The sequence below is a fragment of the Cibotium barometz genome, chromosome 15 (assembly GCF_041138505.1).
Source record: "Cibotium barometz isolate CiBa-2024 chromosome 15, ASM4113850v1, whole genome shotgun sequence".
Lineage (NCBI taxonomy): Eukaryota > Viridiplantae > Streptophyta > Polypodiopsida > Cyatheales > Cibotiaceae > Cibotium > Cibotium barometz.
The window spans coordinates 46,867,989-46,882,199 of NC_141060.1; the positions used below are offsets into that span (position 1 = coordinate 46,867,989).

Here is a 14,211-nt window from a genome sequence, read left to right on the forward strand (position 1 = left end):
AGTAGCTAGTTGGAATCCAACTAAACTATTTTCACCCTTATCCACCAAACCCTCTCCCTTAACCTCAGGACCAACTTCTCTAGTGAGACACTATAGAGAGCACACAATGTCCCTCATCTCCTAGCCCCTTCCAAACCGTGCTGAGTAGTCGCCCATTACACGGCTCTCTAACTTGACTTGGGTCATGTTATAACCCCAAAGGCCAGAAGGAGGGTGTATGTACATATATGTACATACATATATATAAATTGTATGTATGTATGTGAGCCAAGGGCTCATTTTTGGGAATCCCACTCCTTTGGTCACCCAATCCTAAAGCAAGACTAATCTAGCCTAACATGAAGATTCTGGACCTCCATGGTATGGGACATGGGAGGTTGAGGTGAGGACACTAGTCTTCAAGCTCTGCATGATCCTTGATTCTCGATCACTGGCTAGGTGGAGAGCTCACCAACTCCCCATATCATGGTCTTTGCTTATGCTTGGTGGTTTCACATGTTAAGAGCTTGAGAAATTAAAACCCCTGTTCAGGTACTTGTCTACATAGGGTATTCATGCATCACATCTAATTTGCACTGTACACTGCAGTAAAGAACCATCTGCAACACTAAATTATAAATGAAGTAACCCATTCAACTCCCTATTTTGTCTACATAGGGTATTCATGCATCACATCTAATTTGCACTGTACACTGCAGTAAAGAACCATCTGCAACACTAAATTATAAATGAAGTAGACTGTTGAGCCACTATCTCAACCTTTCCATTCCACTCTCACGAGACTTTGGTCCAAACAAAAATGTTCCTCGTATACATTTCAAAGATGTGCAAAGACAGTAATGGAATTCGCTTACTGTAGAAGAGTTGCAAATGGTAGGCTTTGCCTGATCTAAATGGAAACATCCAATGGCTCATTTTCACCACATTCCATGCTGTATACTCAGCCACCGACACACCCCCTCCAGCACCGACACGTCCTCAAGACGCGGTTGAAATTAGATCCATTGTTTTTTGAAAACCAGTTTCGCAAACTATGTCCCTCTATCTGGAGATGCCTAGTATCACAAAACTTCATTGCTCCTTCCACTGAACATATGTTGCTGCTGCAGACGAGAAAAACACACAAGACTAATTCCACCAATCAAAAAGGCCATCAACAAAAAGCATATTAAACTAATATCAGCTCTATTTGGTAGGTGAATTCTTTAACCTAGTGTTGACAGTTGACTTACTTCAACTGTATTCTCAAGCCTTTTCTCCTCACAGAACTGTTCTCTCTCAAGTGCATGTCTATACGCGTGGAGACTTCTCTTAAATAAATGCCTTGTCTAAGATGGTGGCTACTTTTTATGCTCAGATAATTATATCATCTCCTTGCATGCTCGCTATTGTCTATGTAGCTAGCTGTTTCAGTTTCTTTTTCCATGATCTAGTTACCTCATGGAACTGTTGCAACTCATCTTGGTCGCATTGATACCAAGTGTCACAAACCAGTTTGCTACCAGTGAGTTCCAGGCTCGGAACACTCGTACGCAATAGAAAAATACAAGACAAAAATGAAAACAAAGAATGGTTACTCAATGCTGCTGTAACACAGAGCCAAACATCAGATGGCAGACAAGGGGCAGGGTCGGATAGCGCAGGTGACACGTGGCATTGCCACATGGCAATGATGATGTGGTAGTAGTGACATGGCACTGATGATGTGGCATTGATGACATGGCACTCAAGAAAAGTTGGCCTACAACATTACTACCCAACTAGGAGCATTGGTGCATATATATACATGGGTGGCCAAATCGTCATATTCATCTACTTTCCTCAGTGGTGTTGGACTTCACAAAGTGTTTCTTTGTAGGCAAAATGCTAGCTAGGAGTGTATAGCAAGTTGGTCGCAGGGCTGTGATTTGATGTCTACATTCTCAACCACATCTTGTATTTGAATTTCAGTTGTATTACTTCTTTCTTGTACATAATACAAAGAAGTAGTTTAGGACTCGTGTGTGTTGTATGTGCGATTCTACTGCACTCTTCTTTCTCTCTCTGGAAAACCCTAGCACATATGTGCGAGTGTTCTGCAATTCGTATCAGAGCTTAGGGAACCTACAAATTCTCTTTTTTTTGGCACCGCTTGGATAGGGTAGAGCACTTAGATTCCAAGAGTGCACAAGTTCGGGTTTGGGAAAAGTAAATATTTAGACTCTCTTCATTGCACCTGGGTTAATTGGGATATATTGTGCAATGCACAAGTTCGGGTGTCTTGAACCTGCGAGGATATGCCATCAATGGATATGTCTTTCACATTGCACAGATTTCTTGGAGAGACTATCATGACAATGGCCGGAGTTTTTGCTTCAATGTATCCGCTGATGTATTACATGGAATACTTCCCACATGATGGTGGTCTAGAGTCTAGACATACCGGTGCCGAGCACTACTGCTAGATACAAATTTGGTGCAACTCTTCTGAGGAATCTTGTTGATGGTTATGCTTTCCTCCTTGAGGCTACATTGGCATTGGTGCAAGCAAGTATTGTGATCCACCTAAGCCGAAGTGGCTGAAGTGTGGATATTGTCTGTCTGCAAGGTTCTTCCTATGGGCTACCGGAGGATACTCAATGGTCTGCAGAGTTTTTCCATGGACAGTTGGGCAGACGGAAAGTGTTGGATCAGGCAGAACTTGGTCATCTGCAGGTTTCTTTGCAGGTCTTTGTGCTGCCACCACAGGCAAGGACCGAATGTGAACCTTAGCACTCGACGCAAAGTGGTCTTGCAATGTTCAAGATCTTGGGGATCTTGGATGAGCTTTGCTTGGATCGTTTCCTTTTATAGACCGGGCACTTTATATGGACAAACTTTGTGACATGCTGGGGGGGTGGTGAGAGGGGGGGATCTCATCAAAGGTGGGAAAATGAAGGAATGCATGTTGTTGATACCATAGAAGCAGCTTTGTGTTCTAGATGTAAGACCAGGCATCCATGCTGCACCAACATATCTTCCCCTTTGACATAGAATGGTTGTCCCTCGCAGCTGAGAGGATACCTCTGCACATCACACAAGCAGGAAAAAATACTCGGATTTAAGAGTTCTTGTTAAGTCCATAAAAATGTTACACCCAGCATAGTCAGGAAACAACCCAGAAAAAGTACCCTCGATAATTGTAGTGTTTAAGAGTTCTTGATAAGTCAATAAAAATGTTACACCCAGCATACTTATTACTTGAGAGAAAAAAATGTAAAACCTGCTTCGCTGTCAGTTTATCCATCCTTAGGTAGCCTAGGTGTTGAAAACTGCTCTCCCTGTTGATGCAGTTCAACACGTGATACTATGTGAGGTTCTGCATAGACTTGCTGATATGGCTGTGACAGGTTGCCCATAGACCAGTTAGAGCATGTCTACTCTTTCCATAAAATTCCATGCACAACAAATCACCTAGACGTAGACACACCTGCACAGACGTCTGTTGCAAGGGCCAGAAATCGGAGGATGTAACCTCCATGCTGGTATAGGAGGCTGCTTGACCACAGTTTTGAGGAGCCACTGCTGTTGGCATTGGATATGTCATGTTGAAATGAGGGGATGTGGCTGGAACAGCCTGAAATGGTCTTCCGGAAATCCCATGTGAGTAATCCATCGTTCCCATGTGCACACCCATACTCATCCCAGCATGCACCATTGGTAAACCAAGTGGGGACATTTGAGCCATCTGCATATGCTGCATCCCAGCAGGAATGACCATAGGAGACAAGCTAATGCCACTCCTTGAAGACATCATCTGTATGATAAGGGAAATTATTGCAAATTTAAGACAGTTCATAATGTGATTGCTGTGAAGGCTCCAACACAGTACCTGAAGCTGTGACTGCAGAGTCTTCAGATACTCAATTGCCTCATCCAATATAGAAGCCTTGTCTGTCTGTGGGACCAACAATGATACATCTAGATCAAACCCACTCCAAGCACTCACATGACATGATTGACCTCAGAATTAGAAGGGATAACACAGTAAATGGTTAAACCTTGCTGGAGTTGGGAATGAGCTCCTGGAGGGTCTTCAATTTTTCATTGATTCGGTTGCGTCTCCTCTGATATACATACCAATCATATACTTAAGCAGCTTTATCCTCCAGAAGAAATTTAAGAGCACAAAATGATACATGTGATTCATGAAGAACAAAAAGCTTTGGATGTACCTTCTCAGATAAGTTATGGCTCTCTGCAACTCTGCTTCTCTTGGAAGGGCGCTTGTGTGGCTGACTTATATCCGCAGAATCGTCTTCCACGTCCTGCCAGATTGTCACCATGGCATCAGATATAATAGCATGCCAGCCCTACTCAACTCGCGCTCGGGTCAAAGTATTATCAAGCACATCAAAGCCTCAAACACGCACCTTACTTTGGCAGTCATAGTCCTCCACTCTCTGCTTCCCCATAGAAGAAGTCTCCTTTACACTCATTTCTGCAGTAGTTTGCGATTCGACGGAACAACTTGGCATGACAACATCAGGCACAACCACACCCACATCAGCATTCTTTTCTTGCCCTTTTCTCTCTTCGATGGGGGATGCTAACTTGATAGAGGTGCCCGCATCATCTTGTGCATTGCATAAAGGCTCTCCATGGCTATCACTCGTGGAATGATGACAAATTCTGATGTGATCTTCTGTGATACGGCTGTAGCTGCTTCCTCGGGTGTGTGACATTTGTGGTTGGGCATCCAAGCCGTTCCTTGATACATTGGACTTGATCAAGTGCGATGACTCACAAAGAGTTGAGCCAGCAGCTGTGCTTCCACTGAATTGCATCTTCTCCATGTCTTGCTTAGGAGAAACAGTAGTGCTGGGGGAAGCAGAGGGCCTCATGTAGTTGATAGGATAGCTGTGCAAGGCTCCATGAACTGGTAATTTGTTAGCAAATAAGCTTGTATTTGAGAATCCCCGGGGAAGCATTGGGGAATGGAGAGTTGAAGGTTCACATTTCCCATGACTCATCTGAGAAGGAGAAGGCGGTACAGGAGAGGAGCTGCCCTTACCTGGTATGCTGCTAGGCTGAGGGCACAGAGGCTGTTGCATTGCTGTCTTGACCTTGGTGAAGGCTTCTGCACCTGGTCGAACAACACACCCCAAAGAACGCCCTGCCCCCAAAGCTAATGCATCTTCAGCACGCTCTGACCTTATAGAGACACCACTCTTACGACAATCACCATTCTCCATGCCTGCTGGCGCCCCATCGTCACTACCTGATTTAGCCTTTCCCAAGGTGGATGATAGCTGCCCAAAAATCTCTGAACAGTAACCTCTTTCCAAAGTATCCTCCAGAGGGTATTGAAGCCATGTGACCATCTCATCCTCAGCATGATCACCATGACTAGCAACAGCCCCCTTGCGTTCTAAATGCAGCCTCTTAACTCTCTGTGGTAACGTGTTCAAAGTCTTTCCATTGTCTGCCATAGCTACAGAAGTACAAGGCTACCCAGCCAGTACATTGGTGTGGATGTCACTTAAAACAAGGGTCATCAAACATGGTTGTTCTTAAGTTGGAGAGAATAGAAGCAAGGTAAATAAGCTCCACCTGTTTAAGACTAAGGGTCAGCTAAGGTGTGCCTGCAATGGAGAATGACAGCAAGAGTGCTAATTGACCCTTATGTATGATGAAGTTACAGATAAAAGCTACATAACGAATACATGATATATGTTAACCATGATGATGAGTTCACTGAATCAAGACCACCGAACAAAATGTAAAAGCATTTGATTTGGAAGGATAGTGCACACACAATTGTAAATATACAGCAAAGTTCAAAGGTCGAATTAAGGGAGACAAGTGGGAGTTTGCAGGTGTCACATTCAGAAGGCGTGAGCAAGCACCTGACCGAGGAGGAAATGCCGATCACGACTACAAACCAACGCCAGAGAGTCAAAGTGTAGTAAGGGGAAATGCATCAGAAGGCGTGAGCAAGCACGCTGACCGAGGGGGACACAACTACAGCAGAGAGTCAAAGACTACGACGAGTTGAGCTTTGATGTACACAATAGCACCAGAAAAAGCAAGAGAGAGACAGAGAAAGCATCCAAAAAGAAAGAGAGAGAAAGAGGGACATGGTGTCTGCACAGTGGCGGGTTCAACTCACCCGTACTCAAAGCACCCAGATCCGACCGACCCAATTCAGTTGATTGAATTGGGTTGCAGAATCTGCAGTTTTGAGGGCCAAAGGACTAGTTGGGCGGGTAGCCTGCTTCTGTCGGCGGGGGGGCGGGCGAGCGGGCGGGCGGGGTTCAACTTAGAACCTGCCCAAATGGAGGAAGGTGTGTCGGCGATGGAATACCAAATCGTATCTTCTCCCGTATAACCCGCCTTCATATGCGCGCAGCCGTCCCCGTGTCCACCCCTCACCCAGCTGGCACATGCTTTGCCGTCTTTACCAAAGGGCTTCCAAATCATTTTTTAATAAAATTTCCAAACCTAAAGGTCTTAGTACCACGGTCCACCTCTCAAAATTTGAATTTTATTTTCCCCCCCCCAAGGGATATGTACATATCTATTAAATTTACTAGTTGGCGAGACCCATCTCCGAGACGGACTGAGCTAAGCACACGATTAAAAAAGACAACTTAGTGATGAGACAACCCATCCCCCATCCTCCGAACATGAGAGGTTTGGTACCATAGAGTCACGGACATCTCTCTCTCTCTCTTAGCCTGCGCACATGTCTTCAACCAGTGGGTTCCGTTCGGCAAAAGAGTGACCGATCGGACCTCGCCGGACAGAGTGGCATCTCGCACATGATCTCCAAAAAGTCCAATCGGTGGCAAAGAACCTGCCAGACGTCGTCAGATGGATCTTGCACACGAAAGTCCGACCGACCACCACACCTGTAAACATGCACAAATAAAGTAATTGAGCCTGAGGGGAATCGAACCCCTAAGCAACCATGGTAGGCCACTCTATGAACCAAGAGGCTCTCCTACCCACCCCCCATAGTTACTAAAAGTTAAAAAGAGAGCAAACGATTTGACAAAAATAAAAAAATACCTCATTTGTCTTTGCATCTCCCTTCTCAATCGCACGCAGCTTCCATCTCTCTTCTCAATCGCAAACGAAACAAGGCGGCATGCAGCTTCCATCCAAGTACTTGTTGTCTCCCCATGCCAACCCTATTGCCACCACCACCATTTGGATGAGGATCATGTTGTTCATGTAGTTCTACCTCACCACGCATCTAAGTCCATATTAGGAAATTTGGAAAAATCCCAATTTCCATTTTCATATGTTTAGGACAAATTAGCCAATAATAGGTCAATAAAATGTATTAACTTCTTTTCTCCAAAGTGCATATTTGTGATAGTGAGGCTTACAATACTCAAAGTATATTATATTTAAGGACAATCTCATAAGGAATGCTTTATTTAAAATCAACATTGTATACCACGAATTTTGTGATCACAGTCATCATGTTGCCTCAACAATATATCGAAAAAATATAGAAAATGACTTTTTGATTAATTCATCAAAGTCATTAATTAATAACAAACCCTTTGCAAGGATAGCATGTCCTACTCTAAACTCAAAGTTCACAAATATCTTCATTTCCATGAATTCGACGTTACATCCAGAACATTACTCAATCATTGAGTGTGTCAACTTGATGACATCCTTATGTCTATTCATATGGCTACCAATATCGTGTCAACTTGATGACATCCTTATGTCAATTCATAATATTACCAATATTTGTTAAGTTAGACAAAGATAATAATGGAGATAGAAAATATGATATTTACAAATTTAAGAAAAATGGTTGTTCATTAAAGATAAGGCCTTAACAATGATATTTACAAATTGCCATGACTATACAAGACCAACACTCATAAAAATACAATTGTAGATAGACCAATTATTAAAGATAATGTCTTCTATCTTTTCTTTTCCCGATAACACGCATGCACAAGACATTATCTAGTGAGATTTAGATAACTAACTAAATTCAACATTCAAAACCATCCACAATATGTGGACAATTGATCATATTACCAAATTTGATTTTTATAGTGAAATAATATATAATATTTGTAAGAAGTTATATGTGATTTTTCTATTGAGTTTTGGTCGATTAACATGTCTTTCATCTTTTTTTTTACCAGATAAAGTATATCACAGATATGTTAACGAAGATAATGACAACATAGTATTGGATACAAGGAATGTGGCACACCAAATGTCTATAATATTGGATTTGAATGGATTATTGTTAGAACATTGCTTCACAAAGTCAAATAAGCATACAAGCTTACGTTGTGGGAAACAAAGGATTGTACTTCGTCCAGGATGCATAGAGTTCTTAGCCAATCTATTCATAAAGTTTCATGTTGGGATATGGTCCACAGCTTTGCACAAAAATATGGTGCATATGGTGGAAACTCTAGAATTGTATGTAGGGAGACAATTACCATTTTTTATTGTGTGGGGACAAGAGCAGTGTTATGTGTATGATCGTGAAAAGATATTTCGGTCAGAAAAGATGGGTGTGGAGGCCATGTTCAAACCACTCAAAAAGGTTTGGCACCAAGATAATGCGCAATGCTATGTAACAAGGACAGTTCTCATTGATGATAGTACATACAAAGAATATGCAAGTCCACCAGAAAATTGTATTTTTCCACCCAAATTTGACATTAATGCGTATGACAATACATTGGAAGACTTATACACATACTTGTGCAATTTAGATATGGGTGGAGAAATTCGTACAATGATTTCTTTTGATAGATATGGACAGTTTGCCAGTTCAACAAGGACATACCTTGTATGAATACTTTCAACGTGTGATTATAGAGTGGGAGGAGATGTACAAGGATGAATCCAAGGAATATGTAGACTCAGCATGTGATGAAAATGACGTATTCAGTTCATGCCAAGATGTTATTAAACATGCAACACATGATTCTGAAGTTACATTTTCAAGAATAATACACTCTCCTCCATCGACTCTAAGTATTGCACAATTAAAGATATTGAAAAAATAACCACCAGTGTCAAAACTAAATGAAATGGTTGCACTGAACTATGCGTAACAACTAGGTTATAAGAAAAGGTTCATCACAGGAGCTGCAGCTAAGGGTTTCATATCAACTCCAAGCATACTACAAGTGCAAACACTAATTGGGTTCTTTTATATTGTTTATCCTAGTGTAAACACTAATGATCATGAATTTTTATTATTTTCAGCGAGAGAAGGATATTTGAAGTTTCTCCACTTCGCCTTTACGATAGCAATGGCGACCATTTACAACCATCTCATTGGCCAGTTCAAAATGGTGAAGTCTTTTACATTCATGATGTTTCCTTCATGGTTAATAACTTGACAATTGTGGGTGTTGGTCAAGGGGTATTTATCCAATTAAGTATTCCTCTTGGTTGAGCTTTGTTGCACTATTGTGGATCTAAATTTGTTCATGATGAATGGAATTTGTTGTGTTCCATGCGCCCCAGATCAAGGAGGTACTCCATTCTTGAGGACCCAACAGTTGACATTGAAGAGGATCGAGTCTATACAGTGGGTGATGTTAGAGATAGAAATGTGGCAAGTTATATAAATAGTTGTAGGGGTTCCAATGAGAAAGAAAATGTGAGGTATGTGTTTTCTCCATCTTTGCCACCTTGGCATAAACAAACTCACATGTCAATGAATAACCTTGAATATGGATACTTTTATGTTGAATTTATATGTAACCTCAAGGCAGGAGATGAGCTCTTTGCTGACTACAAGTTTTGATTGCAATGTGTTATCAATATTAAATCTCCATAATTTGTCATTAGGTTTCATTCAATCTATTTTTTAAAATGAGCATTAGTCCTTTATAGTTATGGCAATTTGTAAGTGTCGACCAAAAGTCAATAAGAAACTCACAAACACATGATTTCATTACTCTTAAAATACCCGATATATCTCTAAGTACATAGAATTAAATTCGGTCATAAAGTTAGTTGTTCACATATTTGGATAGATTTTAATGTTGGATTTGGTCAGTTGTCCAAATCTCACAAGATGACAATAGACATCTTGTGTATAGGTGTTATTGGTTAGATTCAATTACTTGTGTATAGGTGTCATTGGCTAGATTTAATTACTTGTCTAAATCTATGTTAAGGGTGGGTAATGCTAGAGGTCAAATCTTATAGATGGATGTGAATTTCTAGATTTAGTCACTTGTTCAAATCTATGTCATGGGTGTAAATGCTATAGATTTGGCCAATTGTCCAAATCTTATGTATGACTATAAACTTTATGTAGACTTATTGATATACCCAAACAATCAACTATATGTAAGGATTAAATTTAAATAAGTGTCCAAATCTTTGTTCGGGGTGTCAATAAAAAATTCATAAACACATGGTCTAATTGATCTAATGTGAGCATGGAATTATTTTACTTTATAACAATGAACAAATTATGATGTGGTCAAATTAGCTCAATAATAGTGTCTTTGAATTTTACAAAACAAAATAGAAGTTTTTCTACTAAATAAAATGAGAACTAAATATGTTTTTTAAACACATGTTGTGTCTGGCTTATCAGGAAGAAGTTGATCAACAAAGTCTAACATTGCCCCTTTATACTCCTTTGTAAGTGTAGCTATATGCTCTAGTGCGGGGCCTTCTATCAGAAGCTTCTCATTTGTAAACAAAGAATCATCTCCTTGCTTTGTGATTCCAGCCCATGAACTGATTTCAAGATTCCCCTCAACAAAGCTTGAACACATTGATTCGATCTCACGTAATTCTTATAAACTTGGAACCACTGCCACTATCTTTTGTTTGTTTGCAAGAGCCATTCGTTTGTTTGCAAGAGTCATTCTACATGCACTTCCCAATGCTTATACATCAAAAACATACTCATCCTCCCTACAAAAAGATCATATAGTTGCAAAAATAACATCTTCCATCTTTAGTAATAGTCTTTGTGCGCTGGTTTGCTCTTCATGTCCATCTGAGTTACCACTATCACTATCACTATTGTCAGAAGTATCCAAAATATATGGTCTATGCTCCAAATCTTGGTAGTGACGATTGTCCCCATGAATTCCTTTTCTTTGCTCACTAATACATGTGCCAAAAAAGTATTGATTAATCCATCCACATGATCTGTATTAGGAGGGTTAATATCCACACTACCAATTGCCATCTTGTATTTCCCAGTTACCTTCTCTAAAGCACTCTCCAAGGCTACAAGTTGCTTGAATGTTGTAAATGAGATGAGGACAAATTGTGCAGGTTCAATAGCTAGTTTTAACAATACATGCAACATCATCTCAAACCTGTTTGAGCTCCATGTCATGCTACGAACCCCATGAACTGCATGAATCACCACTGTGGTAATGGTAATTGGCTCCTTGAATGTGCTGCACATGAACTCCATCCCTTCCATGTCTGGTCCACCAACCTGGTATACACTGCAAGGATACTTATCAGAATGCAAACTAGTTCCCTCCTTTTGGTTTATAATCCATTAAATGCATGCTTGTGCCGATGGAGGCAATGCATCTTTATGATCTCTATGAGCAAGCTTCTTTTTCAACCATATTTGACTTGATCCAACTATCTTTTCATAGTATTCTGGCTAGATGTTGTAGTAAGTCACACACTGATCCCATGGCCTGTCAGCCTTGTCACTTGACGTTTCCTTGAACTCCTTCACAAGCTCTTCCTACAACACCTTATCCTTCTTTATTTGGCGTGCTCTTTCTGACATATCCATCTTGTCTATATCATGCTTTCCCCTAACTAGAACAATCTTGGAATCCAATATTTCTTCTTGAATGATCTTAATATTCTCCTCGTCTAAACCTTGTAAACACCTGAACATGACAGCAGTCGGTTGTCTCCCACCCTTATTGATATCATTACTATGCTCAGCACAATAGGGCAATGATCTATCTTTGTATGCATCCATAATCCTCATCCATGTCTCAAACATGTCATCTGGGCATATTATCATGTGTGCATCCTTTGTTGCAACACTATCACCAAATGTAACTCGTGCTAGCTCAATAAATTACTGCACAACATCCTTAACATTAGGCAATGTTACAAACTAATCGATCAATGATAACCAATAATATATTTAGGTATTTCTAAAAACACCAAATATTGAAGGGGTTGATAGTTACTTACATCCCATTAGATGCACGTTGTTCACTTTCCTTTACAACTCCTTGGTGAGGCTTTGCAAGTCTATTGAATGCAATCCATTGATCCCTTACTTGCTTTAGATTATTATGATATGGAGATTGTCACATTATATTTTGAGTTTCTAAGTTTGCCATTCGAGATAATTACACACTCTCCTTTGGAGGGCAATTTTGAACTATCCTCACCACCCTTTCCATATAATACTTCTTTCTTTGATTCATGGCTTCATCAGTCACACTCTCTGTGAAAACTCTGGCTGCATAAATGGAGTGTTGACCAGAAAGTATCCAATACTTGTATTTATGAAGACGGTCTCTCCTCACTATCTCCAAAGGTTTGCCAGTGGCCTCATCAAAAGGCATTAGATCAACGCACAATGCAGGTGGTCTAGAATTCAATCCAAAGTCGAGAGCTAATTTTTTGACATGCTTCTTGCTCAAGTTTCTATAGACATATATTGCAGAAGCTTGTACACAATTTCTCATTGGGATGTGGAAAGTCTCTTGTAGTCCAAATGGGTAGTATTTCTCATAAGTGACCAACCCAAAACGACCTTCACTACTCTTTTTTGCAAGCTTCTTCTTTGTTTGATCATAGTCCACCACAATAGCAGTATCACCAAATGGAACTATGGAAGAACCTTCAATTGTATTTGTCGCCCAAAGTAGATGATGTTTGTTGTTTTTTACTCACTATTTTGGTTTTACCTCTAGCCTCATCCTTTGAAATATTCACTTAAACCCTATAAAATCCATCTATGTATTGTTTTATCATAGGCTCATCATCCTCCTCCTCTATACACCAACCCATTGTTAACATAGACTGAGCACCATCGGTCTTCATCTTTGCATCATCATAAGAAAATGAATCCAACAAGTATGATTTATTAGAGTCTCTAATATCCACACAAATGCATGGAACTCCTTCTTTTCCACAATCCCCTCAGATAATGCCTATACTACAAGTTTTTTGTATGCCTCTTTCTTGGGTTGTAATGCAAATAATTGTACATGTTTCATTATCTTCCCCTCTTCACTATAGAAGTCAAGGTACCAAGTCTATGCCTTGTCATCATTAATGCCGTCAAAAATCTAATGCCTTGAGCTTCCCTTCGAACTTTTAGTAGCAGTGGATGATGTCTTCCTCTTTGGCATTTTGAACCTATTTAAAGTTTGATGTCATCAACTTACTTAGTTTCATACATTTTGTAGATCTTCATAAAATTTTAATAATTTAACATTTACATAGAAAAAACAATCTATTAATCAAATCATGATTGAGTACACTAGAGGGATGAAGTTAAAATATTAGACTTAGTTAAATACTTTAAAGGGATATGAGAGGGAGTGTTAAATACTTTAAAGGGATATGAGAGGGAGTGAGCTATGAAGTGTATATATATTTGGATAATTGTATTGAATGGTTGGCGAAATATATTGTGAAGAGCATTAGGCAAGTCCTTAATAGGAGTGAGATATGAATTGTTTATAGATTTGGAGAATTGTATAAATTTATATTAAACGGTTGGTCAAATCTATAAGAGGAGCATTAGGTGAGTCCCCAATAAGAGGGAGCTATGAATTGTATAAAGATTTGGACAATTGTCTAAATCTATATTAAATGGTTGGTCAAATCCAGTGAGTGACAGAAGAATTAGACAAATCCCCAATAAGGGTTAGCCTTAGGTAGGTTTGCAATATGGGTGAGGTCTAGTGAGAGTAGCATTTTGAAAGTCCCCAATAGGAGTGAGCTATGCATTGTAGTTAGATTTGGACATTTGTCCAAATATATTTTGAATGGTTGGCCAAATCTAGTGATATGAGCATTAGGAAAGTCCCCAAAAAGGGCTAGCCTTAGGCAAGTCCATAGGGGTGATGTGTTTGTTAAGATTCTAGAAATGGGATTGATCATGGTGAAGGACATAGATTAAGCATAAGATTAAGGTGGATTAAACCACACTAAAAACTCCATGAGAGAGAGAGGGAGATTGCACACTCAACACTATTCCCTTGTATTGCATTC

General features: G+C 40.0%; 1 protein-coding gene across 3 annotated transcripts; it reads right to left on the reverse strand.

Moving 5' to 3' along the window:
- Window positions 1–722: 722 nt before the first annotated feature.
- LOC147631376 (uncharacterized) lies at window positions 723–6,417 on the reverse strand. 3 transcript variants are annotated; one of them, XM_086809776.1, is made up of 8 exons: window positions 4,392–6,417; window positions 4,194–4,286; window positions 4,020–4,085; window positions 3,851–3,916; window positions 3,449–3,775; window positions 3,242–3,359; window positions 2,937–3,044; window positions 723–1,103 (listed from the first exon to the last, which is right to left on the reverse strand). In XM_086809776.1, exons 1-6 carry the CDS (start codon window positions 5,448–5,450, stop codon window positions 3,258–3,260), a joined length of 1,713 nt encoding a protein of 570 aa, XP_086665902.1. In that variant the 5' UTR covers window positions 5,451–6,417; the 3' UTR covers window positions 723–1,103; window positions 2,937–3,044; window positions 3,242–3,257. The 3 variants fall into 3 exon arrangements, with proteins under 3 accessions (XP_086665902.1, XP_086665904.1, XP_086665903.1); XM_086809778.1 differs by having other exon boundaries at window positions 3,449–3,715; window positions 4,392–6,325; XM_086809777.1 differs by having other exon boundaries at window positions 723–1,100; window positions 4,392–6,325.
- Window positions 6,418–14,211: the final 7,794 nt, after the last annotated feature.

Coding starts and splice junctions, on each gene's coding strand:
- LOC147631376 (XM_086809776.1), bottom strand. CDS start 5,450: ATGGCAGACAATGGAAAGACTTTGAACACGTTACCACAGAGAGTTAAG. Junction 4,086..4,193: donor GCCATAACTTATCTGAGAAG/GTACATCCAAAG, acceptor TATGTATATCAG/AGGAGACGCAACCGAATCAA. Junction 3,776..3,850: donor CTCTGCAGTCACAGCTTCAG/GTACTGTGTTGG, acceptor CTTATCATACAG/ATGATGTCTTCAAGGAGTGG.